Genomic DNA, 26,204 nt, shown 5'->3' with positions numbered 1-26,204 from the left:
TTTCAAAACATTTTCTTTTATTTGTATCAATAAAAATTACATTGTTTCAGATTAAAACATTAATATTTACAAAATATACATTTCAGTTTCTGCGAAACAGATTGCTTACATTTAAAGAGAAATACAAGATACAATACAACTATAAAGATAATAATAAGTGCAAAAACTCTCTCAAAACTAAACATTGCCGATTATACACATGCTTCACTTCATTAAAAAAAATGTGTTCAATATTCTAGTTAAAGTTTTAAAAATATTTAAAGCACTAAGATTGGGACCTAGAAAACTTCTGTAATTAATTAATCTTAATGTCTTAATGCCTCTAAGTAAATCAGAATTTAATCAAAGTTCAGATTTACTCCATATGAAAGTTTAATGAAAGCAAAAGTTTTTGTGATTTAGTTTTTTAAACTATGTATGTTCATAAAAATTTAAAAATCTTAAGAATTATTCTTTAATTTTGATAACTTTTATTTAAGTGAAAAAAATCTCAGCAAATTGTTTTTGTTTTTTTTCAAGTTTATTAACTATTAAATAATTAAGTTATATGTCCGTTCTAAAGCCCAAATAATACGATAAGATAGTGAACATACATGGGCCCGTTATCACGACTTAAATGTTGTGTTTGCTGGGATATATATATAGAAATAGGAGGGTGATATTTTTGAAAGTAAGGAGAATAACATTTTAATATGCAACCATTTCGTTTGAAATATCTGTTGATTAAATAGTGTAGATACCACCTCTTGAGAATATAGAAGGGAATAAAATGAGAATCCTTTGAACAAAAAGGCCTTTAACATGCAAAATAAATTTGTATTTAATTGAGTCTTTATTTAAGAAAAAGATAGCAGAAAATAAGGCAAATTATTGCAATAAAGGGTAGCAAAACTGAAGGTAAATACCTTAGTAAAAGCATCATTTTACAAAAATTAATTAGAGAATCAGGATTTAATTTTAATCAATACATATAAATCACATCTTATATGACTGGATCTGAAAAATGATGGAAAAAAAAAATTTTTCAACATACAAAAATTTACAAAAAATATATACACTTCTATTTTTTATAAAACATAATATTAATAGACCTTAATAATAAACTAGGTCTGGAATGATCTCTTCCAAATAATGACCATTCCACTGGCATCACTGGAGGCAAGCAGACTCTCATCATAATTAAAGCACACATCGATGACNAAATATATACACTTCTATTTTTCATAAAACATATAAATAATAGACTTAATAATAAACTAGGTCTGGAATGATCTCTTCCAAATAATGACCATTCCACTGGCATCACTGGAGGCAAGCAGACTCTCATCATAATTAAAGCACACATCGATGACAGTAGCAGAATGTCCTTGTAATTTATTTACACAGGCTTTCCTCTCCCTTTCCAGATCAAAAAAGTAAACAGAGGTATCTTCACTTCCTGATACTGTAAAAGAAGAAAAAAAAAGACAGATATATAACGAGATTATGAACAATTTCGAATATAATCCTGCACACTTACCTATGCAAGTGCCTTGTCTGAATGACATGATGGGACAGAAAGAGCTCCTTATCATAGCCAGTTGAGAGCTGTGTCTGATAGGAAACTTACGTTTCAGCTCAAGGCTCCCATCTTTCCTAAGGATGCTGAAATTGCATTAAACTTTTTTCAATATTTCACCTTTGTAATTTGCTTTTTATATTTATTCTTGTAGAACAGTGTTTCCCAAACTTATGACTTTTCTGTACCCTTTCTAAATTTTTCGTAACATTGCGTACCACTAATAAAAAAATGAATGCACTTTTAACTATAAAAAATTTGCACAAAAGTTAAAAATCACACTTTTGACACCACTAATTATTAACTGTTAACTATGCAAAAAATAGCCAATAGAAAAATATGTAATCATAAATTTTCATAACTTGCTTTGCTTCTAAATAAAAAATTTTGAAATTTTTGTTTGTTGCAAGATGTTTTGCTTAGGAATGTGTACCCCCGCTAAACTGTTCTCGTACCCCTGGAAGTACACGTACCACACTTTGGGAAACACTGTTATAGAATAAGATAAACCATGATATGTTCATGAAGAATTAAATGTTTTAATACCACTTGAAAACTTAAATAAAATTTAAAAAAACAACAACTTGATTTTAATAGTATTCTTTGAAAAGTTTAAACCTTTGATTAAAGTTAGTAATACATTGCCGAATGTAATACATATGTTACCGTAAATGCCCGATATCAAGAGAATGTCGACTTTCACCGGTGAATGTCCACAATCACATAGTCGCTTTGGTGAATGTCTGAAATATTTGTTACATCCAATTTGATTTTAATTTATTTGATATTATTATGTTTATTCGATATTTTAATATCTACTGAAGATAGATTAGGAAGAAACATCACTGTTTAGAGTACCTGTTAAATGCATACTGGGCAACGCAAATAGAACTTAAAAAACATTGATGTAGGGCATACCAGGCAAATGTATACCGGGCAGTGGCACTTAGCTAGACCTAGTATATATTTCAGACATTTACCAAAGTGACTATGTGATTGCCAACATTCACCTATGGAAGTCAACAACTACCAATTTTGGTGTGTATACACACACACACACCAAAATTCAATTAGGCATGAATTTTTTTTTTTATGTTAATTGGTTGACATAAAAAAAATTTTTTTTTTAGCAGAATCCCTGAAATTCCCAGTACTTTAACATTCTTGTTATTGCAGACTGATATTACTTTTTCAAAATTCGTAATAAAATGGCTAGGCAAGGTAATCTCTAGGTGAATAATAAAACAGTAATATGGATTGTAATTGAAGCAAGGATCATAAGAGATCTGTTAATAAAATTATCTTTAAGCGAACAATTCAAAATTCATGGAAAGCTCAATTTAGTGAAAAAATAACACAGCAATACAATATCAAAAATATCACTCATGAGATTCATGTGGAAATGAATAAGCACCATAAAAATGTTATATATTTACCAGTTATATATTTACCACGAAAATAAGACTGTGATATACAAAGATATCAATTACATAATTTGTTTCCAACTCCTAAGCATTGCAGTGTCCAAAACAATAATATTTTAAAGCATTTATTTATTTATTGTTTAAAAAAAAATTATCAAAATTCCTGATATAATATGCCAGGACAGAAAAAAAAACAGTCTTTGAGTATGTCAACAAAAATCAGGTAAAGCATGAGTTACGATTGTATTTCTGAATAATTCAAAAGGGGAATAGTCACTTCAAATTTAACACTGAAACTGCTGAGAATGTCTTAAGCATTTTCATCTTTGAAAAGAGATGCAAAAGCATTAATGCATTGAAGGGCCTATCCTAAGCACTCTGAAAGTCAGCTATTGAATTATAACAATAAAGGTATTAATTCGTCAGACAAATTTTACCTGAAAAGGAAAACTGCGTCAGATGCACAGTTCACAAGAAGAAGAGGATCCCGAGCTTCACGGTTCGCCCACGAGCGGGCAGAGAGACAAGTGATTGCATTATTCTCCGATACAAGAATCCTGATGAAAATAGAGAAAAGAGTTTTTGCAATTGCCTGAACAGTAAAAGAAATGGATAACAATTTGTAACAGTAGAACAAATACTTCATGTGGCAAATGCTTTTTTTTCCCTTCCGTATAAATTTATGTTTTCTGTGAAATTCTCCTCCCAAATTCTATAGCTGCCAACATGGATAAAAAAAAAACGGTAGATTTTACAAAATAGTATTTATTATTTTTTTTTTTTTAAATAACGGCAGGTACTTAAACTGTCGTTCTTCACCTTGGAAGATGCCGGAAGTGTTGCTCATTTAACGTTACCCAGTGGGCACCTCTGGATCTAAGTCACGGAAGCGAGCAACATTACCCAAATAGTATAACTTTCAGGATAATTGTTTCATAGTGTACTAAATATTTTATACATAGGGAATTTTAAGGATTTGTATAGACTTCAATATTTTCCAGTTACGGTTGAGATTAAATGAACTTGAAATGCTAAGCATTACGCTTACTCATAACTTTAATAGGCATAGGCATTTTATTCATTAAAGATAGTTAAAAAGATTTTTTTAAATACTTAAAAATGGAGTTATGAATAAAAAATAAACCATTTTAAAACAAAAGAAAAGTTTTAAACTTATTTTAAAAAATGAGGCACACTTCATTATGTATTAGCAATACTTATTTAGATATTTAAGCAAGCAATCATTATCTGTCCAAAAGTTTGATTTCAATAGGGATTTTATTAATATACAGTAGGGAACTGATTATCCGGAACGGTCGGGACCATCGCTATTCCGGATAACTAATTTTTCCGGTTTTCTGAATCGCTACAAAAAGCCATTTTTTTATTGTTAAACCCAACTAAAAAAAAAAAATTGGAAATAATCTTAAAAATAAGAAAAAAACGATGAAGTAATACACTAATGATTATTTCCAAAATGATGGTAAGGTAAACATCGTTAAAAAAATAAAGAAAAATCGTAAAATCTTACGAGGAAAAAAAAATATTTTTTTTAAAATGGCGAGAAAATTTTTTGAATTTTGTTCCGGTTTTCTGATTTCCGGATATCGAGTTCTGTACTGTACTTACTAAATTTTAGGGAATTTTCAAAAATGTACAAAAATCAGGAAAATTTTTATTAAACCAGTAGACCAGGAGAAACTGGCAAAATAGAATAGTCTACTGGATAATCCAGTAAAGTTGGCAGCTATGTAATTTCCTTTAGAAAAGAACTTGCTAAGGGAGCTATTGCAGAACTAACTATACAGGTTAGATAAGAGATAATTTCTAACAAATCCTAAACACATTATTAAACAGCCTACATGAAGATTTATAGATGTTGTTAGAAATAATCAATGCAATTTTTTTTTCTCTAGATAAATATCATTTCTTACTAACATGAGTAATTAAGTGAAAATGAAGTTCTATAAATACATATTCTTCAACTTAGATTCTACACAAAAGAAGTGCTAGAATGATTTGGCTATAAAATATAGACCTTATTAACTCTTTATTGCCATATTTAATTATTTCTAAAATTAAGAAAAAGAGAAGTATAACCTTGGCTATAATTAATAACTTATAGTAACCAAATTATATATTACTTTTACTCATTTTTGGTAAAGTGCTTTAAAACGTCCCATATTCTTTTCCAATTGGAAAAGAATATGGAGCTCTCTCAGCTTCCACTTCCCTCAAATACTCACAATTTTTACACAATTAGCATTTCTCACAATTTAGCATTATATTTATTCTCTTTAATTTTTTATCATTTGATTAATATTTGCATTATTTCATAAGTATTAATGTTATGGTATCATAATAAATCTCAACACACATAAAAGATTTGCTTGGACACCTCAACATCTCCTTCTTGAAATAAATGAATTTTAATAATCCTAAATTTTCATCAGAATAAATATTCCCAACTTTAAACTAATTTAAAACCTGCATTAATCTTCGTGATAATATACTTAAATGAATGTATCAATCATCGATTTAGTAATTAATAACATGCAGTAATACATAAGTAAACAAACTCAAAGGAATAACATACTTTCTGCCTTTGGTTAATCTTCCTGTATGTAAGTCAAAGAGGAATGATAATATGTAACCCTAAAAAATTTAATTTGATTATACGTTTGCCAGTAGTGACTAATACAATATTAGTTCCTTTACAAAATAAATAAATGTACACAGTATGCAAAATAAGAAAACAGACTACCCTGATTGTGAAAAAGTCGTATTTTTGAAATTTAATTTCTCAGACACTATTCAACCAAATTTTGTCATTTAAAATTGCACACTTTAAAATTATGTAAAAACATTTTTACCTTATAATTCAAGTTTTTCGACTATTATTAATTTAAAGTAATAAATTTTTACTAAAAGTTATATTTGACAAGGAATTAACTTTGGATAAACAAATTTTATAATTGTGGGCAAAAATTTTTCAATTTGTAAAACTTTCAATACGGTGAAATATTCAAAAAAAAAAAAATAACATAAAGGGGTTCAAATTTTGGAAATCTTTTTGACTGTCTGACCAAATTTTTCAGATTGAGACTACCCCCTACATTTTGGGGTTCAGCAATCTGAATCCGTCAGAAAAAATGACAGTATGTTTATTCAGAGAAAGTCCGTTTTTGATTTTATGATTTTGTTACTTAAAATAGCGCCTGCACCAATTCAGTTGATGACACTCTCTTGAATCATTAAGATTGAGTCCTAGAATGTGAAAATCCGATCATTCGATCAATAGTTATTCAGAGTGGTCCGTTTTTTGTGCACTGTTCAACCATAGAGAATAATACAATAATTGCAAAAGAAAGCATTAATATTCTTACAAGTAAATATGTAATAATTCTATGTGAGGACAGCAGGTAAGTGGTTACTTCTCATATATTGAAGAAAAGAAATATTGTGGTGTCCACGTTGGACTGGTCATGAGAATGACAGCTTAACCTCCTTGGGTAAGGTGATATGAGGCTCAAGAATGAGATTAATGTATAATGACAAAAAAATACATATTTATCAATGATGTATGTTAAACAAGAGAGTTCTGTTTTTATTTGGGATAAGAATTAATTTTTGACATTTCTTGATCAGGAAAATAAGTTTTCATTTAATTACGTGAGAGAGCAAGAAAAATTAGAACAATACCTTATCATTTCCAGCCCATAATAGTCTTCCAGAAGGATCAAAGACAATAGACAAAACACTGCCAGAACTTTTGCTGCTTCCACCCTAAACAAACACAATTGTACTATCATTATCAAATATAATTTTTTGTTACTGATTTAGATAAAATTAATTAGTAAATTGAAAATCAAACAAATTTTAATACATTATTTATGAGCCATTATACAGCGTGTTAGCAATAACAACTGTAAGGGTGCTGCAAGTAAAAACAAAGTCACAAAAATCTCCAATGTTGAGTTGTATACATATATGTGAAAGAGGTGAGCCGCAAATGGCTCAGGGGATAGAGCGTTCGCCTTCCTATGAGGTGAACCGGGTTCGAATCCCAGTGATGGGTGGTCGATACGAATTCCACATCCGGCTTGCACCGACCATAGTGCTGGCATAAAATATCCTCAGTGGTAGATGGATCATGGGTTAGAGCCCCCTTGCCGTCAGGCTAACCTTGGAAAGCCATCATATTTTTCCTCTCCATGTAACGCAACTGCTGGTTAGTTCCATCAAAAAGTCCACCAAAAAGGTAAATTTCTCCCAATACTGGATCCAAGAGTTCCCTTGTCTTCAGGATTGGGTTCAAAATTACAAGGAGTTGAACATTAGTAGTCATAAAACTAAAAAATTGAGTTGGCGGTTCAACGATAGTTACAAAACCAATCAGTAAAAATTAATTAAAGAAAGCTGCTTATGAGAAAAATGGGGAAAATAAACACGGAGCCAGTTTTTAAGACAATGCTGGGACCTAGTTTCGGAAAATGCAAATAAAAATGCTTTTAGAAAGCGGGATTTCCAGGGACAATAGTGGAAAATAACAAAGCCCTTTTTTCATTTGATCCTTCAGAAGAAGTTATATGGAACGAAATTGCTTTTTGAATAGATTTTAACGATTATGTCACATATGATGACGGACTATCTATCTATACCAGGGGTCCCCAACCCTATGCCCGCAGGCACCATGGCGCCCGTCGATCGATCTAGGTGCGCCCGCTGCTCAACTATAAAATATTTCAGTTTTCCATTTTCACAATAAATGCTATGCAAATACATACTGAAGTACGCTGGCTCAGTAAAGGTAAAGTACTTGAATAGATTTCTACATATAATTGGAGAAATAAAAAATTATTTTGCAACCAAAAATCATACATTTTTAGAACTAAGAGACCCTCTTTGGCTAGCAGATTTGTCTTTCATAACGGACGTAAGGAAAAAACTAAATTATTTAAACTTGGAGCTGCAGGGAAAGGACAAACATAAAGCAAAAATGATAGAGGCTGTTAACTCGTTCAGAGCTAAGCTAGTTTTGTGGATATCACATTTGAAAATGAAGTCTCTTGTGCATTTTCCAAACATGAAAAAATTGATAGGTGACAGTGAAATTGACATTTGTCATCAACCTCCAATTGCTTAAAGATAAATTTAATAGCAGCAATTTAATATCATCGAGCCTTTGATAACTTTTTTGTTAATCCTCTTACCAACCAAATAAACGTAACTGTAATAGTAACATACATTTCAGAATTTCTTCAAGTAAAGCGAGAAGAATTGGATATAGAAATTTTGGATCTCCATTGGATGACATTATCCTCAAAACTATTGTATCACATGAGAAATTCTGGAATATATTTGAAGGACTAAATTCCATTCTTAAAAAGAGCATCATATTCTCCCAATTATGTAGCGCTGGTCAGCGAAATGCCATGCCAAACACCACATGCCACTGTATTTTATAAATAATTTTTATACTTCGTATGTTTTAAAAGCAATTTAGTAATCATTTATTTTACACAAAAATATTAATTGCATTCATATGTCAAATTAATTTTTGAAATTTAATTTTTTGTGCACTATATGTAGTGTGTATTATTACCTATGTCTACCAACTATAAATTTATCTTGAAAAAATAAATGGTGCCTGCCATTCGACCGATATTCTGGTATTTGCTCTTAGGTACAAAAAGGTTGGGGACCACTGATCTATACAATTGAAGTTAATAAAGTAGATTTATCGAAAACAATGAGTAGCGAATATGACACAGAAGTCGATGATAATAAATCTCCAATTAAAATTGTTACTTTTTCTGATGATCAGCATGGTTTGGAAACAGTGATGTAAATGACTGAGTATTTTCTTTTTTTTCATCTTTCAGGTGAGAAATCAAGGAAATAAGCAAACTTTCTCACGAAATAATTTAAAATTTAAAATTAATCAGCATGTAATCATTTGCTGTATTTTAAGTTCTTGAATAAAAAGTGTAAGCTTTATTTTTTTATTTGCCGATTAGAGATATTGGGATATTCCATAAGGTAAATCAATTTTTTTTCATTTTTCCTCCGATAATACAAATTATCCCCGATTTAACTATGGTCCCTATGAATTTATTACATCAGGATCTGACTGTGTGTATATATATATATACATATATATATATCACTTAAATGAATTATATACCATGAAATAGTGATTTTGTGAAAGGGGAAAAAAGGGGAAAGTACATACATATAATACATAAAATATATATAAAATAAAATCACTTTTAAAATGCATAATATAAGTTTTTGAATATCTCACTTTTAAATAGATGCCTGTAGATACATTTAACACCTGTACCATGCCTTTAGAATTACCAATCTAAATTAAGTTAAGTGATCTTTCAAAAGATGTACAGATAGTATAGCATACAATCGAGCAAACATAGTATTCATTTCTAGCAAACAAAAAACAATTCAAAGCAGGCAATTAAGAATAATAAAACTTGACAATTTTATTTTATTACAATGCAGATAGCAGACACTCAAAAAGCTTATAATTTTTAAACTTGCCCTTTCTTTTCGTCACTCCTACTTGATATTAAAACGACCCTCATTCTCTTAAACGACAAGGTGGTTACACCTGTCCTATTCTATTTGATCAGAATAAATAGGTTTTCATAGTAATTAACAAAAAAAAAATTTATTTTATCTACATCATTCAAAATTTTAGATGGATGTTTTAAAGTAATTAAATTGTTTATTATCAAGTTATCAATGACTGTGTAAAATATGGGTAATATATAGTATAGAAAAAATTAATAGCTTCTTTTTCGTTGATTTTTTTTAAAAAATCAAACGACAAGGCTCTCCATCTATAAACTGTACAGGAAGTTGAAATTCAAACATTATTCTAAACATTCGATCATTATCTTAACCCTTTGACTACGAATTTTAAAAAATGATTTTTTTGTCCTGTTTATTACTCAAAAGGACAAAATAGGTCACAAATAAGGCAAATTTAGTATTTGGGATTTTTCTGACAAGCGGTTATCAATTTAGAGGCTGGGACATATATGTCCCGTCTGTACTCAATGGTGGGATACATATGTCCATTAGTAATTTTTAAAGATTTGCTGGGACAAACGAGTCCCGTTAGTAGGTTAAAAAAAGGTTAATCAAAGGGTTAAATACTATTGCAAATTTATTCTAACAGACCTTTATTATTTATGAAACATTTTTTTCTCTGTGAAACTTTTTTCTGTATGACCTAGTCGAAAATGTTCTCATAATGAAATTAAGATTTAGTGCTAGTACTGTTAAATGCATGTTTTACGTTCAAGTTGAAATTTAACTATCCACAATGATTTTTATGAATTTTTAAATTGGGATACAATTTTAAGCCCGAAATTTTACAATAGCATAATTAATTTTGAATATATGAGGAAAAATATATAGAAATTTACCAGTAATAAATTTTTTTATTTGTAGTGACAATTTTTGAAAATATTTTCTTACTTAAACATATTTTTGTGTTGATCTTTTAATAGAATTTTTAATTTTCACAAATTGTGTCTAAATTTTCACAAAATAGGTACCTCTCAAAAAAACCTAGACAGACCCCTGAATACTGACTTAAAAAGGTTACAAAATGGAAAATACAGATTAATGAAACATATTTAAAAAAAGGATACTACAACCATGTTGTTGTTGTAGGGTTGGAATGCACAACAGAGGAGAGGTGCCCCAAAAGGATCCTCCACTACCCGAATGCATAAACCCAAGGCAGTGTCCCAAAGTCGTACTGTGGCGTCCAAAGAACACGTCAGTATGAGGTCATTAGAGATGGACCACTCAAATGCTATTAAAACAAAATTAGCAAAACTATATTTGAGTTTACTTTACTGCAAGATTGGCATTATTTAAATCATTTAATTGCTTAAAAATCCTAAATTTTAAACTATTTTTTCTTAACAAAATCATTTATTCAAATCAAATGGAAAGGCAGAGCTGAAAGCCGAGAATGACTTGGCAGCAACAAATGAAGGCAGGTTTTTAAAAGAGTAAAATTTATAGGATTAGAGGAAGATAGATACCAAGTCAAAGATGGGGATGGAGAAGTGAAGAGCCTAGGTAGATATAAGTAAGAATGCGGATAGAAAATAAGAGTGCGTCCAGTTGTATAAAATAAAAATTATAACTAAAAATATCTTCAACTCAAGCACAGTTTGTGTAATCTGTATTATAAAACCCTATGGTAGTGGGGCTAATCCGGAAAAAATTTATTTATATATTAACTTTAATAGCAAAAAAATCAATGGAATAATTGATAGTAATAAAATCAATATTAAGTTAATTAAATTAATTAAAGATGTCCAGGATTTTGCAGGTGTTTATTGATCCATTGACTTCCAAAGAGACCCTGTTCTTTTATCTATCTTGATTGACCAGAAACTCGGCGTGATTTCCAAAAACTGTTTGGAGTCTTTAAATAAGGAATACATGCAAATTACATCACAAATGCAAATATGAATAATATTATGAAGCAAAAATATATAATTCTTCATAAGAGGCCCGAATGCATGAGAGAGTTAAACTTTAAATGCGTTATTATCTTTGCATAAAAATGTTTCTTAGTACCAACTCCAGAATTTCAAAGATTCAGATACAAGATTGCCAATAATGGTTTCAAACAAAGTGCTGGAAGTTAAAAATTGATTTTGAAAAGCTTTATGAATTACTGGTGTTGAGTGTACTATAAAGAATTCTTGTTTACCAGTCAGTCCAGCTTTATGTCCACTGAGAACGTACAGGACGCTGGCAGGAGGGGGAGTCAGCTGACAGATGGAGAGTTTTCCATCCAATGAAGAACAGGCGAGGAGACTTTTATCATTATTAGCAAATCGCACTGCTGTCACTAGAAATTAATAATTGCTTTATTAAAATCAAAGGTTTAAGCAACATCTATACAGTAATTTAGTTAGAGAAAAAAATCTCTATATAATTAAATATTAATTTACATGTGTTTGTTATTTTATCATTTGCACTCTCGTTTTTAATTTATGAAAAACATTATTTTTTCAATTGAAAAACAATAAATGATATGTATTTAACCAAAATATTTAATAAATAGCCTTTTCATTCTTCTAAGAATTATTAAATTTCATTTCTCTGGAAGATAGGGAATACTAAAATGATAAAACTAAATATACATTTTATTTATTATGTTATTTAAGATAATAAAATATATAAATCCTTGCTTAGAGTTTAACATGCGATTTTAAATAGGGAAAAAAAGAACAGTTTTTTTCTCCCAGAGCAGTATTTTTTCATAGAACCTGATCTCACATAAGCTTAACATACAAGAATATTGAAACATTTAAGCTAGCGTATAATTTATACCCTTTTGAAAATCATACTAACATTAAGCTATTTTAATCCATTAGTAAATAATTATATAAAAAAAAAGATTTACAGCCAATTCAACACATTTGGCATTATTATAATTCATAAAGATATCAAATCACAACTAAATATAAATCAAATAAGGATTTATATATTATTATTTACATGCCAGAAAACTTTTGTATGATAAACTTTTTAAAATAAATTAGTAAAAACCTGAATAAATTTTTTCATTTCTAAAATTATATTTCCGGCAATACATGTTTCGATGTCACTTTTAAAACCAAATATTGAAAATTATGATTAAAAATGTGAATTTAAGGAGGATTAAACCATAACCCTTCTCAAAAAAAAAATTAATAAATAAAAAAATTGCCATTTCAATAATTTGCATGTTCAATTAAATGAATTTCTTTGTGCAATAAATAGCAAATTAACTACTAATAATGTAAGCAAAACTTAGTTGTGCCATGAATATACATAATTTTGTGAAAACATATTCATTGAGATCTGAATAAAATTGGGTATTTACCCAGATAATTACCCCCAGGTCATAAAAACCGGGTTATTTTACAACAATAACTGTGGGTATATAATTACATATGCACGACTATACATATTATATAAAATAATTTTATTAAATATTTTTCGAATTTTATTTTAGCATAAAATCAGCATGGTTGGCAGCAATGTTATCAGACAAATATTTAAATAAAATAATGATTCCTAATAAATGTTTTTAGCAATACCAATAAAAAATTATTGAGACTAATATCAAATGTTACTAATATCGAACTTATTTGAATTACAATATATTTTTACATATTTCTTACAAATCTCACAGACATGATATTTAAAAATTAGATTTCCAAAAGGTCTAATCATAAATTTATTTTAATTATCTATGTCAATTAATAATCTAATTATGATTATATTTATTAAGTAGCATTATTAATGTTTTTCGTGATTTAAAACACATATTGACTCAAAATTAAAAGTTTATTTGAAAGAAATCGAGAGAAATATGAACAAAAAGAAAATATTAGCTCAGTCTCATACTATTAAATATTAGTTCTAAAAGTAAGAAGAAGAAAAAGACACTGCTACGGGTATCTGGTTCAAAGTCAGGTCCAATATCAGGTATCTGGACAATATAAGATTTATTACATCCCTAGAATTTACCAACTGATGACGTAGAATTTATACAAGCTATTGAATTTATTGTTCATTAAAAGGGTAGTCTGAATTTATTTTTTTCATAGTCCATCATTAACTATAAGAATTTGTTGTTCCTGCGTTTAGTAATATAATATAATAGAAGATATCAAAATTAAATAAAAAGTTCTAGCTTTTCATTGATTCAAAAATAACCCAATATAATGTGTTCTTATGATATTTATCATATATGGTATTGATAATGCGTGTACAATTACATTTCAAAAGATAAATACATTTTCTTAACATGCTCATAAATTGAGTTTACTTAAATAAAGAAAAATGGTTACTTTAAATTGTTGAAAGTGAACTATCTAAATAAATAAGAAGAGACAAATTGACACCTGCATCTTTATGTTGATCAAATATATGATGTACTCCAGTAAAAGCATAATTTTCATCAATAGAAGTTCCACCAACTAATGCACGACTGGCCTCTGCTAAGTGTGTGGGGACAACTTCTTCATTAGTTAAACGCCTTGGGACTTTTTTAAGGTCACCTAAAGCAATACGGTTCTCAAAAGAGTCACTGGTCTGAAATAAAATTTAAAAAATAAAAAATAAAATTTAAAAATTTAAATAAATTAACAGAGTGATTTCAGACATATTAAAAAAAAAACGCAATGAATAATCAGCAATCACAAATACATATATCTAATACATACATATATCTAATACATACATATATCTAATACATACATATATCTAATACATAATTTATACAGATATCTAATGGTGGCAGTCTTACGAGCAGAATAAATAGGCACAGGATTTTAAAAAGAGTAAATTAATTTTATTTACCTATTATAATAAGAGAATGAATATCCAACTGAGAAAAATCGGAGTTCTCCTCAATAAAAGTTAGAGAAAATCTTGCGACATAAATCCCTAAAATGCTTTGCTTTAGGGAATAGTAATTATAATTCGTCAGTTAAATTGGTCGTGGGAGATTCAGCTTTCTCATGCTTAGTTACAGGGATAGACATTAAAATGTTAATTATGTTAACTAATTTCAGTTAAGAGAGAGAAATTATGGGAAATTTTATCACTTTATAATATACCAGAGAAATATATTAACATAATCAAAGATATGTATGATAACAGCAAAGCATGTATAGAAGTAAATGGAGAATTAACTGAATTCTTTTTGGTAAAAACTGGCGTGAGACAGGGGTGTGTTTTATCAGGATTTTTATTTATACTGGTGATAGACTGAATTATGCGAAACAGCTTGAAAGATGAAAAAAGAGGAATAAGGTGGAATTTCACAACTACTTCAGAAGACCTTGATTTTGCTGATGACATCGTACTTATTTCATCCAAATGTACAGACCTTCAGCTTAAAACAGACAAATTCAAGAAATATTCAAATAGTGTAGGTTTATTCATAAACAATAAGAAAACTAAAGTAATGAGAATAAATCAAAAGAAAAATGACAAAATTAAAATCGAAAATCACGAAATAGATGACATAGTCATTTAGCTATTTAGGTTCTATTGTAGATAAAAAAAGGTGGAAGTAGTGAAGATATTAGACAGAGAATAATCAAAGCAAGAACATGTTTTAAGGGATTACATAAATTTTGGAGAGAGTCAAATATTGAAATAAAGACAACAATAGTTGTTTACAAAGCTATTGTTAGAGCAGTACTATTATATGACACAGAAACCTGGAAACAGACTAAGATCGAAATACAAAAATTAGAAACCTTTCAAAACAAATGTTTAAGATTTATTTTTAAAATTTTCTGGCCTTACAAAGTATCAAATCAAAATCTATTAAAGAAAGCTAAAATAAAAACAATAGAAGATGAAATTAAAAAACGAAGGTGGAGCTGGTTCAGACATATCCTTAGAATGCCCAAAGAGAAAATTACATATGTTGCGCTTACATGGGCCCCTGATGGTAAAAGAACAAGAGGAAGACCCAGACTTACCACCCAGCGCATGTTTTTGGGCGAATTAAAAGAATGTGGAATATCTGGCTGGGAGAACCAAGATCTATTGCTAGAGACAAGAGGCGTTGGAGGGATATGCTAGAGGCCTTATGTGTCCAAAGGCACATAGAGGATAAGTAAGTAAGTATGTTAACTAATGCATACTTAAATTAAAAATAGATTAAAAGACAGGATGTGAACATTTAAGTATGTGAAAGAACGTTTCGAATAGAATAATACATTAAGAAAAAGATTTACAGAAAAGGGATAACATATATACATAAAAATATTAGTTGAAGCTTGTTATGTTACACATATATATAAGAAATAAGTTTTGAAAATGTTTCAACCTATAAACTTGTTCAACTTACCTCCAAGGTAGCCCTACTGTTACTTCTTGCACTCATGCTTTGACTTCTTACACTTCTAAAAAATATATTTAAACTTTACAAGCAAAAAAATTAATAAATAAAATAATACAAAATTAATATAGTTTTATCATCTGTAACAATATATCTTTGCACTGTCAAACTTTCACTCCTTGAACTTCCACAGGGTTGCCACTCAAATCTGGAAAGAATCTCCCTGTGTTTTCATTGTACATATTATACACAATATTTTAAGAGGAACACAACAATTACTGTGCTTTTGAGTGAGCTGTATTGGGCTAACTATATTTATTAGTTTTAAAAAAAAACTTAGAGGAGAAAAAAAGGAACAGATGGGCATACTTAAATAATACTGTACTAAATGAAATAGTTTAGTATAGCTGAAATATCATCCTTAAATATCCCATAGATTACGCTTTGAGTAGTCACCATATTTTAAAAGACCAAAATAAGGAACAAAATTCCCTGTATTTTGACAGTTCGTAAAGAAAAAATCAAAATTCTTCGCATTTTCCCTGTAATTTTTGGCGATTTTTAAATTCTCTGTATTCTGCAGGTTTTTCCCTATTCTTCCTGTGGAGTGACAACCCTGTTCCAAAGAATTTTTTTTTTTTTTAAAAAAGCAAAGAAATAAAATGATGCAAGAAGAATATATATGCTAATGCAACACAAAAGGAACATTATTATCAGTGACCAGATAATATTTTTATTATTATTGATATTCAAGTCAAGCTGTAACTCCTAACACATACTCTCGAACTACTTCACACTTTCCATAATTCCAGGAAATATTTTTCCTGGAGATGGTGAAGGTAATCTAATAATAACGTTGAGCCTCGATCTGTCTTTTGCTTTCGCATATGCCCCATCTTGTTTAAATGGTCCATCACAAACGCTATTCTTAAAATGCTAATAATACCCGTTTAACCGATTTTGAAAACAGCAGATTCATGCCTCTACCAACATGGGAAAAAAAATATTGAAGTTATTACATGTTAAGATGAAAGACAGTATCTCCTGATGAAGGGGAACAAGGATTTGTTACAGTTTGGAGGAAAACCCTTCAAAGCATCAGTAGTTTCAGGAGGTAAGAATTAATACCGATGAAGACTGAGAAACAAGCTATGTGTGGACCCCCTTGGCAGAATCGAAGCGACACGGCGATATTTTCGCAGAACGTTACTGAGTTCTAGCAGAAAGATTTTTGTTTGAAAAGTTAAAAATTTAGTTTTCTTTTCAACAGAAATTTACACATAATATTTGAATCATGCATTTAGTAAGGTAATAATTTTTTGGCGCATTCAATTTACACCGATAGTATCATAAATCGATACAATGTTTCGATTGTATTTTCAACTGTTACTGACATTGATTTTCGCATGGTTTTTAAATATCCCAATATATTACAAACAATATGAAAAATTTGAATAGTGCATTTGAGTATTTACCTTTTAAGGCAATAATTCCATCGAATTTTTGGCAGTTATTGCTATTGATACCTCCGTTGTTTTTAAATACATTTTTTTAAAAAACAATATTATTTATTACAACAACCGAATCTCAAAATGAAAAACGCATTTGAGGAAGCCATTCACGTGATTTTGTCATTTTTTTTTTCGCAATTACTACTACAGATTTCATGATTTTTGATTTTTTTTTATTGTGCTGATTATTTACAAAATGAAGGAAGGAAATAATTTGTAAGTTAACGCCCCCCAACAAAATGCAAGAATATCACCCATAATATTAAAATAAAAAATTACTAAATGTTCAATTAAAAAATATATATATAGTTTTCTTTTGTACACAGCGCTTTAATTATTTTAAATTAGTAACATATATATTTGTTATTATTAAAATTCTTTTTCCATCCTTTTTTTAAAAAAAAAATCAATACTTAAGAAAACAAACACGAACTATTAAGACCTCTTCTTTCCCATGAATGAAATTCCTTTCCGCTTAAATGTTCTAGCCACCCTGGTCTTTAGTTCAAAAGTTATAGAAAAAACTCACTCTTATCAATAATAACTCTTATTATATCAACAATAATGCAACCATTATTTTTTAATTCTACTGGGTAGGAGTTCATTAAATTTAACTGACACTAATCACTTCAATTTCGATATTATTCACTTTAATCATTCAAATTATTGACGTTTTTAAAACAAAAAAATTTTATTTGTTACAAATAAAAATAAAACAATATGTTAATTAAAACCAACCCTAAAAAATAAAGTTTAGACATGTTTCTAATCCTATTAAAATTTGTTAAAATCATCACACTTTAACGTAAAAACTTTTTTAAAAAAAACTGAACTTTTTACTCAAACGTATGTATTAACTAATTGGAGAACTAAAAGTTAGCTACTTACGTTTGATCAAGACATACGCCATATCTCTGAGATAACAACTGATTCCTCAATCGTAAATACTGTTTTCTAGCAACAGGACTGAACTATAAATAAATGAGAAGGATTTTGATAAATTTCCAATGCACAATATAATAAAAAATTTCTCAAAAATTGTCACCTTTTAATATTACATGGAAATAATATAATACAGGGAATTAATTCCATTCCTAAAAATTTATATCTAAGATCAGTGCAGGGATAGTATTTTCCTAATTTTGAGTTTTCAGTGTATTAAAATGAAAATACATTTGAAAAAATAACGTGCTATAAAAATCTGCAGAATACAGTCCATAGATCGTTTACACACAAAAATTTTATAATAAAATAAAAATATTAATTAATAAGTATTGGCATATTAAAATATAAATATTTAAATAAGCCAATTTAATAGATACAAATGAGTATTATTCCATACTGTTTCTGATTCATACCTCTTGTTTCGCATTTTCACGCAGAAGTTGACTTCGACGGCGTATATACAAAGTACCTGATAAAGAGATGACAACTGATTAGAAAATGCTTAAAAGTAAATATTTAACAAAGTAAATTAAAAAGCATAGATTTACAAAACACAAAAGCAAATGTTTGAGTGTCAAAATATGATATGAACAGAAGGGACTAAAATAAGTATATGAAGGGCTTATTTTATTTTTTGTACCATGGTATCGGAAGAAAAAATTAACATAAATTTCTTAGAAAAACTTTCTCCAAAAACATTTTTCAATCAGAAAATTTTTTTTTTTATCAAATATTTAGTACATCATAACCTATCAAAAATAATTTTTTTTCCCAAAAACTGATTTTTCAACATGGTAAGCTCCAAATTAGAATTTTTTCTAAATACTGCCTTTCCATCAAAAATATTAGTTCCTTATTAATAATTATTAGAATACTTGAAATAAAAATATGTAAAATAAAATAAAATGAATGATTACAAATACCAGAATGTTTCTCTGTAGCATTATTGTTTCATATTATAATCTTAAAAACAAATGTGTGAAGTCTCAGGCAGGGTGCATTTATAGATATTGCAGGAGTGCACTAAAGTCTAAGTATGCCACTGAATGCTTTTAGTATCTTAAATGCAATTGTTGAGAATTATCCTCTGTGCAATCTTTAACTTTGATCTAGTTCAAAAAATTAAGTTGCTATGGTAAGTTTTTTTTTTTTTTTCTTTTGTGGAGAAGAAACAAAATGGCTCTGAGTTGATATTTATTATATTTTTTTTCAGCTGTAATATATTCATATTTGCGCCATTTTATATATTTCAGCATTTTGAGCTTTATTGAAGAAGCAGGTATTTTTAATATTAATATGTTTAAGTTGTTTATGGAATAATTAAGAATACTGTCCTCATTAACTAATTCTGGTTCGAAGTGCAAAACAGAATATCTGGCATGGGCGAACAGGACACTGCGGCTTTTTAAGAGTAAAAAATATTTTGTATATATTTTAAAATTCTTTATTCATTACGGAAGCTGTATTGAAAGATAGTAAACAATATAGGTGATTATTTACTCGAACATGTAATTCTTCTGATGAGGAAGAAATTAAACTCAATTGTGCTGATAAAATTAGTAAATTAAAGCTTATTTAAGAGGGCGCAATTTTAATGATAAATTGAGAAAATAAATTTCAACAATTGTTGCGTTCTGGGAAAACTTCCAATATAGAAATAGACAAAGAGATAGATGAGTCAGAAACTTATATTGATCTCTGCATATTTATGTATTTTCAAAACAGAAACTAGAAACATTCGAAGAAGACTGCTTTGAAAATGAGAGAGAGCTGAGAATTTACAATATTATAACAAGAAAAATGTGCATGCTGATACTCAAATTTTGATAAATATTCTACAAGAAATATTTTGGATTTTTAATGCTAGAAAAATATTGAGATCTGTTATTAATAAGTGCACAGAAGATTTTCCGCTAAAAACCTAGAAGCTCGTACAGTACCGCCCCTAGAAGACAAATTTTGAGAATCAGTAATGTTTGAAATTTGAGAGGTAGACTTGACTGGTCCTGTGAGGTAACAAGAAATCTTGGATTTATTTATTTATCGATTCAGTTTATAGAGCAGCCTTTTTAGAATTGGTTGAAGGTTTAGTTTAGAATTGGTCTACTGAGAGTTTTTTACTATCTCTTAAAAGATTTATAGCTCGCAGAGGATAGAGTAAAGTCATATACCGTGACAATCAAACCAATTTGGTAAGAACTTCAAATGCATAACAAGATCTAAATGCAGAACAAATCACTGAAGACACATCTATATCTATTCAATGGAAGTCCCCGACTGATTTTTGATGGGGAGGTTGACGGGAAAGATTGATAGGTATTCTCAAGAAATTGCTGAGACATTTACTAGGAAAAGGTTCATTATCATCTGAAGAAATGATTACAGTTCTCTGCGACTGGTAAGCAGTAATTAACTCATGTCCCTTGATATACATTTTGACATCATTAAGTTCATCTTTATATCTTCAGGACACTCAAAAGAGTGGTGTTCCGAAACTTTTCCATTTTGCACAAAAGCGTAAATTAACAAATCATATATAGAGTAAATGTGGAAGTGAACGTTACTGAGCCTCAGATTCGAAAGACTAAAACGGGTCTTATAATCAAAGTACCTCAGAGACTGGACTTATTAACACTGTATATTTCATAATGATCTATTTTATTATTTTTAATATTCTTACTTTAATTGTTATATTCACGAATGCAAGATAACTTAGAAATTACTCGACTGTAATTTAAATTAGAAATTAACTTAGGCGGAAGGATGTTGAGAATTATCCTCTGTTTAATTTTAAACTTTGATCTAGTTCATATAATTAAGTGGCTATGGTAACGGTTTGTTCTGAGCTTGTTCATTCTTTATTGTGGAAGAAACAATATGATTTGAGTTGATATTTATTTTTCTATTAGCTTTAATATGATAATATATTTATATTTACGCTATTTCATACTTTTGAGAGTTTCAAATTTTATTGATGAAACGAGTATTTTTTATATTTACGTAAATAGAAGTGTAAAATAAATCATTTTGTGTGATGTAAGTTTTTTATGGAAAAATTAAGACATCATTAACCAATTCTGATTCGAAATGCAAATCGGAATAGATTGTAGCAAAGATTGAGCGATTATTTTGGCGCAGTAACTGATACTAAAATTTTATCTTTATATCTTTTTAACACTTTATAATATAGAATTGATTACAAACTTACGAAACTGGGGATTACTTGGCGCCCTGTAGGCATTGTATCTAGCATCCACTGCTAATATTTGCTGCCAAACAGAGGCCATTTTATGTTCTAGAGAAGCAAAATTGTTTAATTGTTTTCTCATACACAACTGTTACTTAAATATAGTATAACTTTTCAAACGAAAACAAACTTTTCAACAAATAACAATATAGCGCTTCCGGGTGCCTAGTTTTGTACAAATGTATAGTCAGAATTGGAATTCGGGAAAAATTGAACTAGAAAACAGGAACTCAAGTAAAGAAAAAGAATAACATTTTAGTCATTGGCAACAAGAAGTCATTTGTTAGGGTTTGTCTGGCTTAGCTTTTTTTGAGGGATTGGCATGTTACCCTATACAACCAAGATAAATTAAACTCGACCCTGAGTTTAATTATCGACTTATTTGCAGATGGTCGGCTCATTTATGGACCTTGGTTTGCATTCATGATTTTTATAAAGTTAAAGATTAAAAATTGAGCTAATATGAATCCTACGAATGCTATAAATCCTTACTCTTGAGCCACAATGGCTCAGCAGTAAGAGCGTTTGCCATCCAATGAGGCGAACCGGGTTCGAATCCCAGTCGATACGAATTCCGCATCCGGCTTGCACCGACCACAGTGCTGATGCGAAATATCTTCAGTGGTAGACGGATCATGGGTTAGAGTCCCCTTGCCGTCAGGCTAACTATGGGAGGTCAGCTCCATCAAAAAGTCCTCCACGAAGACAAATTTCTCCCAATAATCAACCCAGGAGTTCCCTTGTCTTCTAAATTGGGTTCAAAATTACAAAGCTACGGAGTTGAACATTAATAATCGTAAACCCATAACTTTGGATCGGCTGTTCAACGACAGTTATAAAATAAAATATAAAACTAAATTCCTTACTCTTATTATTTTTTGTTCACATTTTAAATTTTATATACTACAATTGTTTTTATTTTATTTATATTAGTTAAAAGGGGAATGAGAGGACATGATTTTATGAAAATGATTTTCAAATAATAATATGTTAACATTTTGATGAATCACACAAAGATATAAATTCAATGATATGATGTGTTTCGCAAGATTTAAGACGAATAAAGTATGAAATTGAGATAAAGCTAACAAAAACATGCTTTGATACTCAATGTGCTTTAAGGTAAAAGATAAATATCGATATATCGAAAAAAAGAGGAAAGAAAAACTATTAATTAAGATTATGGAATGAGTGAAAAGCACAGATATATATATATATGTGTGTGTGTGTGTGTGTGTGTGTGTGTGTGTGTGTGTGTGCGTGCGTGTGTGTGTATTGTGGATATAGGTTTTGATTGGAAGCTTTGTCAAAATATTGAAATTATTGTAATTAGCTATTTTGTTCTGTAATTAAGATTTTATATTCGATTTTCTTTTAAATTTTACACGAAAAATACCTAATCAAACAATTTTAACCCTATGATAAAATATTTTATATTACAGTAAGAGTTGGCAAAAATTATGATTTAAAAATAAATGAATAAATAAAATGAAAATTTTATTTATATTTAAATTGGATTTTTTTTTCTTATTTAAATGATGTCTGTTTGATCTTTTTTTTTTTTACGTATAACAATCAAGAGAGTAATAAAATGCTTTAATAATTCTTAATATTATTTTAAAACAATAGCTTAAGTACTGAATATTTCTATAGAACTAAAAAGGTATACCTATAGTATTAAAATAAGTACTTAATTATTACAAACTATCAGAAAAAGTAAAATCACACAGTTGTTTCCATTTAGGCTTAATGTTTTCATGGATATGTAATGACAATGGCCCAATTTGTCAGTTAGATATCAAATGAAAAATGAATTAATTTTGATTAGGAAATATTAAGAAAAATTTCTATTAATTATACGGATAATTTAGCCGGATAATTTCTATTAATAGAGAAAATATTCCATTATATTTATACATGAATCGTGATGGCTCAATCGTTAAGGCGCTGAGTAATTGTGCTGGAAAATCTGGAAAGTAAAGGTGGGAGGGCGCATGTCTGATCATGACCATTTTGGTAACGAATTCGTTTAAATAGTGTCCCAGAAAGCATGTAACCTTACGACAACGTTGTGTTTTAACTTTATTTTCATTGTCACGAAAAGGTTTGCAGTAAAAACCTTTTTTCAATAAAGCAAAAATATTGCAATTTCCAACCTTTTTTCCTAAAAGGAAAACTAAATGATTTTTAAAGCTTTTTTAAAAAACATTGTTACTTAGGCTAAAAAATAAGCAAATGGCAAACCTTAATATTTTCATTTTTGTTCGTTGTCATGATAAGGTCAGCAGAAATATAAAGCTGAAACCTTTTTCCAAGGAAAGAAAATAAGGCAAATATTAACCTTTCCAGCGAAAATATTAATAAATAATTAGAAAATATTTTGCAAAAAACCTCATTNCTTTTTTTTTTTTTTACGTATAACAATCAAGTGAGTAATAAAATGCTTTAATAATTCTTAATATACTGAATATTTCTATAAAACTAAAAAGGTATACCTATAGTACTAAAATAAGTACAAACTATCAGAAAAAGTAAAATCACACAGTTGTTTCCATTTAAGCTAAATGTTTTCATGGATATGTAATGACAATGGCCCAATTTGTCAGTTAGATATCTAATGAAAAATAAATTAATTTTGATTAGGAAATATTAAGAAAAATCGATTTTTTTTAAAAATTTCTATTGATAGAGCAAATATTCTATTATATTTATGCATGAATCGTGATGGCTCAATCGTTAAGGCGCTGAGTAATTGTGTTGTAATACTAAATAGTAGTTTGAAGCCCACCCAACTTCTAAACTATGGGTCTGGAAAATAAAGGTGGGAGGGCGCATGGCTGATCATGACCGTTTTGGTAACGAATTCGTTTAAATAGTGTAACTTTAATCTCCATAGTTCCTCTGGCCCCAAACGGGCTGTTCTGAGAATGACTTACTTTACATGTAATAATGATTTTTGAATGTATTTGCCTTTAAACAACATAAAACTAAATTATTTATAGTTAAAATATGTTCTATAAATTGCAAATTATTTTATATACAACCAATAGCTTCACCACATTTCGTCAAAATTTCATATTTTTTGCCGTGAAAATTTACATACGTTATTAAATAAAATAATAAAAAATATTAAATATTTACTAAAATTTATTTTTAGCACGGAATTATCTTTGGACAAACAAATTTCATAATGAAATCGTGCAAAAATTTTAAATTTCAAACATGGTGAAATATGAGTAAATCGAAATTAACATAAAAGGGTTTAAGCTTTGGATCGGTTTCCTGACCAAATTATGGGGACCATATTTATCCGATTGCGATCTGTGTTTCTTGAAAAGAAAATGTATGTTTTTTTGAAAAGTGCTTTTTACGTGTTTTTCGTAACTTGAAATATCGTCATCACTAATTATTTATCATATTTGAGGTTACCCCCTTAAGCAATTGAGTCATAGAACGTAGAGATCCAATCATTAGATTGAAAGTTGACCGTTTTTTTAGCGCACTGTACGTACGTCAGAGGAGTCAAAAAAATATTCTGGCTAAAAATTTTAAGCGCATGCGCATTCACATAGCTTTGTAAACCTAGAGAAACGAGTGTAACCTTCTGTCAACATCCAAGCGAAGTTGTTGCCATTAAATCTCTATAGCTCGTTTCCTTCTTATTTTTTTATCTGTTGATTTTCCCGCTTCAAACCAAATTTTTGTTCTGAAAATTTGAGTGTTTTTTTTTAGTGTAACGATTTGCGTGTGTTTTCATAATTTGGAGTATTTTGTTTTTGCAATTATAGCATTGTCATGGAAAATTATATTCTTAAATTTAATGTAGAATCTATAATAACTTTAAGATAAACGTGTTTCTTAGGTTAGACGTCTTGAAATGATGTTTTTTTAGTGAATGTTTATGACTAAGCAAATGTAGAGTGACTGAAAAATTAAAAGTTTATGTAAGTGCATATTAAGTGTGTGTGATTACTTTGTTATACAGCATTCTCAGTACTTTACAGTTTTTGAATAAAGTGTTTTATACTTATTTAAGAGTTGAATTATGCAGAAATAAGTAAACCAATATTTGGCTGTTATATTCACAGTGTTATCACAGGATTTACTGAGTGCGCTACCGGAAATTAAAATCATACGCACTCACTTCTTAAAAATTAAAATATATCCTAGTAACTTTGTCGAAAGCCACTTAAAATTCTTTTCAATTTTAACAATAATTTGGCCAATTAATCTTAGATTTTGTTAAGCTTTAGGAAAATAAAATACTTATTTTTCATGTTTTGCAAAAGATTCTCAATACCATACGCGTTTTACATTTATGAGTAAAACTTCGATTTGAAAATAGGTATTAGCACAGCAGTCTAGAAGTGCTTCTAAATTAAGATTAAAAGAAAATGCATCACATTTTAGAAATATAACTAAATTAATTAAATTAGATACTATTAATTAGTATTGTACAGACTGATATTTAACTCGATGCAATCAGAACACAGAGTTGATAAAAACAGATTTTTATTCTGAAGTTTAATTGCTTCTGTAGCTGCTGGGGAGATTTCCATTTCTTGATCTGTGGCAGAATAATCGCCAAGTCTGGGAAGCGGCCCGTGAGAAACTG

The 26,204-nt window shown here is 29.0% G+C and overlaps 2 protein-coding genes across 3 annotated transcripts in view; one reads left to right on the top strand and one right to left on the bottom strand.

Annotated features, from left to right (window-relative positions):
* Positions 1-21,737, bottom strand: LOC107447293 (WD repeat-containing protein 13). 2 transcript variants are annotated; one of them, XM_043054193.2, is made up of 14 exons: positions 21,551-21,737; positions 18,756-18,811; positions 18,286-18,368; positions 15,896-15,950; positions 13,932-14,121; positions 11,744-11,884; positions 10,662-10,828; positions 9,290-9,349; positions 6,685-6,768; positions 5,579-5,637; positions 3,420-3,539; positions 1,520-1,644; positions 1,246-1,444; positions 1-1,091 (listed from the first exon to the last, which is right to left on the bottom strand). In XM_043054193.2, the coding sequence occupies exons 1-13, from the start codon at positions 21,669-21,671 to the stop codon at positions 1,257-1,259; spliced, it is 1,449 nt and encodes a 482-aa protein (XP_042910127.1). In that variant the 5' UTR covers positions 21,672-21,737; the 3' UTR covers positions 1-1,091; positions 1,246-1,256. The 2 variants fall into 2 exon arrangements, with proteins under 2 accessions (XP_042910127.1, XP_071034028.1); XM_071177927.1 differs by having other exon boundaries at positions 1-1,444; positions 21,551-21,722.
* Positions 21,738-25,567: 3,830 nt separating this feature from the next.
* Positions 25,568-26,204, top strand: part of LOC107445026 (uncharacterized) — a 31,323-nt gene continuing 30,686 nt past the window's right edge. The window contains exon 1 of the mRNA XM_071177926.1: positions 25,568-25,646. The gene's annotated coding sequence lies outside the window, so the exon portion shown is untranslated. The remainder of the gene's footprint in view (positions 25,647-26,204) is intronic.

This window comes from Parasteatoda tepidariorum, chromosome 2 (assembly GCF_043381705.1).
Source record: "Parasteatoda tepidariorum isolate YZ-2023 chromosome 2, CAS_Ptep_4.0, whole genome shotgun sequence".
Classification (NCBI taxonomy): domain Eukaryota; kingdom Metazoa; phylum Arthropoda; class Arachnida; order Araneae; family Theridiidae; genus Parasteatoda; species Parasteatoda tepidariorum.
The sequence above is the reverse complement of the archived record's forward strand: the minus strand, read 5'-3'. Positions and strand labels throughout refer to the sequence as shown.

What these genes read in the sequence shown, in the direction of transcription:
- LOC107447293 (XM_043054193.2), bottom strand. Translation starts at nt 21,671, where the DNA reads ATGAGAAAACAATTAAACAATTTTGCTTCTCTAGAACATAAAATGGCC. An exon ending in GGCGTATGTCTTGATCAAAC is followed by an intron (nt 15,951 to 18,285) that starts GTAAGTAGCTAA and finishes TATATTTTTTAG; the next exon opens with AAGTGTAAGAAGTCAAAGCA. An exon ending in ACAACAACAACATGGTTGTA is followed by an intron (nt 9,350 to 10,661) that starts GTATCCTTTTTT and finishes AACTTAATTTAG; the next exon opens with ATTGGTAATTCTAAAGGCAT.